The 3,850-nt window shown below is 35.7% G+C and overlaps 1 protein-coding gene across 2 annotated transcripts in view; it reads left to right on the plus strand.

Moving 5' to 3' along the window:
* The window catches only part of itsn2b (intersectin 2b), a 53,872-nt gene extending 50,230 nt beyond the window's left edge, over window positions 1-3,642 (plus strand). For both annotated transcript variants that reach the window (XM_051723372.1, XM_051723373.1), the window contains 2 exons: window positions 74-247; window positions 2,312-3,642. In XM_051723372.1, coding sequence (XP_051579332.1) covers window positions 74-247; window positions 2,312-2,469 — 332 coding nt within the window. In that variant the 3' untranslated portion in view covers window positions 2,470-3,642. The remainder of the gene's footprint in view (window positions 1-73; window positions 248-2,311) is intronic.
* The last annotated feature ends 208 nt before the right edge of the window (window positions 3,643-3,850 follow it).

Genomic DNA, 3,850 nt, shown 5'->3' on the forward strand with positions numbered 1-3,850 from the left:
GTTTAAAAAAAAAAAAAACATATCCAGAATTATTCACCCGTTCTTGTATAATTAATACTTTTCCTTTCTTTAGGGAAGAGTAATCCATACTGTGAAGTGACCATGGGCTCTCAGTGCTACACCTCCCGAACCATCAATGACACAGTCAACCCCAAATGGAACTTTAATTGTCAGTTTCACATTAAGGACTTGTATCAAGATGTCCTCTGCATCACCATTTGTGAGCGGGAGCAATTTTCACCAGACGGTCAGTATAATAATAACATTTTGGAGTATATGTATGGGTTTATCCTGCTTATACCATGGTCACTTGCCAGAATTGATTTGTTACAACTGTCATACATTTTTTGCAGCACAAATTTTGTCTGGAAAAACAAAAAAATAATGGTTAATTTTATCTAAGGGTCGTTAGATCTACAGCTCTGCCTGTTGAGACACAGAGAAAAAGTAGTGTGACAACAAACTTGGTCAAAACTGTGAATTTAAAAGCACAATTCAGAAATAATAATATCCACAGAATGTAGAGGGGTTGGCTCTCCAGAAAAAAATTATTATTTAATTTTTATTCATTGTCATTTTCACATAAATGTGGAAAAACTTACGTTACAAATGTGGCAGTGACAGTACAAGTAACACTTACTGTATAATAAGGGGAAAACCATTCAAAACACTCTGCAGCCTGCAGATTTAGGGCTCTGAGACATTGGTATGTTGTCCATCAAGGCTGCACAATTGACTGAATTAAGAATGAAATTGCAATTTTTCCATGAACAGTAGCGCTTCACAAAATGCTGCATGCATTTTGTAAACAAACAGCGCTTCTCCTTCAGCGTTTGAGCAAGAGATTTGTGAGCGCATGGGTCCTCTAGTGGCTATAGGCGACACTTCAGCACATAACATACAAAACACATTACAGTTTAAATCATCTTGTGTCGCCTTGCCGGACAGCGAAAGATGCATTTAATAGGTCCTGATTTCCTTCTCTCACCCTCCGTGCAAAACAAGCTGAATTCCATTATCTATACTGTTGAAAGTGGTTAGGAAATGTTTTCAGTTGCTGTAGTTCACTCTGCTTGCTCTGTAATGTTATGTTGCTACGGTTACAAACAGCGCATTAATATTGAACTGTGTTTAAAACTGACCGGAACTACCTGTGCATTCAACGGTTTGAACCGCACACATTCCAGCCAATCAGAATCGAGTATTCGAACAGACCATGGTATTATAATGCAATAAGCCACGAGAGGCTGTGCGTTACAGTGATTTTACCACAGGTAAGGACTATTCTTAGGCATACCTAAAACTCCCTTAAAAGAATCAAATACAAAAATAAAAATACTGCTATTATTTACTCACCCTCGTGTGATTCCAAATGCAGACTTACTTTCTTCTGCGGAACATAAAATATATTTTAAAGAATGATGTGATCGCTGATTTCCATGCAACAGCGGTTGATAGTAATTCACTTTAAAGCCTAAAAACCCAAAAGTGTCATAAAAGTAGTCCATGCGACGTGTCATATTCTAAGTCTTCTGAAGGCATACAATCACTCCGTATGATGACAGAATGAAATTTAAGTTATTATTCACTCTCAAATCCAATTATTGATTTAACTTATGTATACAGAACCCAAATCAAATAGTATGCAGAAATGCCATTAACATCAAACCTTATTGGTTTTTGCTTGTCTCTTGACTAAACGTCATGACATCATGACACGAGAAATGAAGCCAATATGACACACAAGGCACATGAACTACTTTATAATACTTTTGGGTAATTTTTTAAGCTTCAAATTCTTTTACTTTTAACTGCAATTGTATGGAAATTGGCGATCACAACTCTCTTTAAAATATATACTTTTGTGTTCCACAGAAGAAAGAAAACCATATGGGTTTGGAACAATATACGATTAAGTAAATAATGTCAAAATAAAAACAAAATTGTCATTTATGGGTGAACTAGTCATTTAACCAGGTTAAAATGACTGCAAAGCTCAGCCTCTTATGGCTTATTCCTTTTATAAAATGGTGGCAACGGAAAAGTAGTCCATTAGCCTAACTGTAGGCTATATACAGATGCTCTTGGTGCATTAATATAGAATGTGCAGTCACAGGTGTGCATTCAAACATGCTTCAAACGAGGCTTATCCAATCAAAATTTCAAGTCAGAACTGTCAGTTTTATAATACTATTTCTGAGTCGTAGACAAAAAAAAAAATAGTTTTTTTATCATGGAGAGCTGGAAATGAAAATGAATAGTATTAAACAAAGCAATAAATATAATCAGCACTCTCTCTGTCACTTTATAGAGTTCTTAGGTCGCACTGAAGTTCCTGTGGCCACCATTAAGAAAGAGCTTGAGAATAAAGGTCCGTCCACCAGGAGGCTGCTGCTTCATGAAGTCCCCACCGGGGAGGTTTGGGTTCGGCTTGACCTGCAGCTGTTTGACCACAAAGGCCACAAATGAGAAGAGATTCCCTTAAAACTGCACCAAGCACATGGACTCACTACTAACCCTCAAGTTCTTCCCCTCTTGCTCTTGCCTTAAAATGCTCTCAGTTACTGTGGAACATACTATTGAATGTGTGACCATTGGGAAGACGAGTTAGCATTCACATCTTTGCCAAGTTTTGCTTTAACACGTGACATTGGGAGGAAAAGGGAGAATTTTGGAACATTTGTGGTTTTCTTGCCTAAATAATTTACCACTGGATATAGAGAATATCTCAGGGCTTTTATTTTCCTTTTCTTTCAACTATAATGTCTTTATTGCTGTACTGAAATCTATATTTGTTAAAGGGATAGTTTTTCCAAAAATGAACATTTTGTCATTTGCTCACCCTCATGTTGGTCCAAACTATTATCACTTCTTTCTGTGGGAATGTTTGACAGAATGACAGGCTCAGTCACCATTCACTTGGAAACAAGATGCAATGAACATAAATAGTGACTGAGACCAACATACTGCCTAATCTCTCCTTTTGTGTTTGTCAGAAGAGAGAAAGTCAAACGGGTTTAGAACAGAATGAGTTGCGAGTAAATGATTACAGAACTGTCAATTTTGTGTGAAGTATCCCTTTAATCATAACTTGCCTAGATTTGAAGTTAATAAACTCTTTTGCACTTGAACATCTTTACCAGGAATACTAAAAGTTTTTTAAATAGAACTATCCTGTCTGCCTTACATGCCAATTCTTTTATTAAATTCAACATCGCAGAATTAATTTGCACCAGCCAGTTTCTTCTCTTAAAATCTTTAAAGCTCATCTGTGTAACACAAAGGCTATTTTTTCTAGTTTTATTTACAAAGGTACAAATGAGGTGATTAACCAGGGATGATTTGTTAAAGGTCTAAATTACTGATTATTTTGTGTGCTTGACTGAATTTTATTTGTTAATTTATGCGTCTTGGACTATCTGCATATTTTACGCTGCCCAGTATATCTGGACTGCCATAATAAAGCATTCAGATAAGGCCTTAATATTGTATATTTTTGCAGAGCTGGTGAAGAATGGACGTTTACTCAAGTGACTGAGTTACTGAGTTTGTTTTTAGGTTTCATTTGTTTTAGTTTGAATTATGAATGTAATAAAGTTTGAATGTTCTACAAATATTTGTTCCCACCATTTTCCCTTTACTCTCTTTTTGTTTCATTCTTATTGCATCCAATTTTTATTTTGAGGGGAGGGGGAGGGGTTCTATTATTGCATTGTAAGAAAAGTCTCTTAATAAGCACAGAAATGCAGCAAAATCAGGTTTCAGATGTAAATAATATTTATTTCAAATGTTTACAAAATATATTGCTATTTACTTCCTTGACATATTAGCAAATAGCACGTTATGAAGA

Source organism: Myxocyprinus asiaticus, chromosome 17 (assembly GCF_019703515.2).
Source record: "Myxocyprinus asiaticus isolate MX2 ecotype Aquarium Trade chromosome 17, UBuf_Myxa_2, whole genome shotgun sequence".
Lineage (NCBI taxonomy): Eukaryota > Metazoa > Chordata > Actinopteri > Cypriniformes > Catostomidae > Myxocyprinus > Myxocyprinus asiaticus.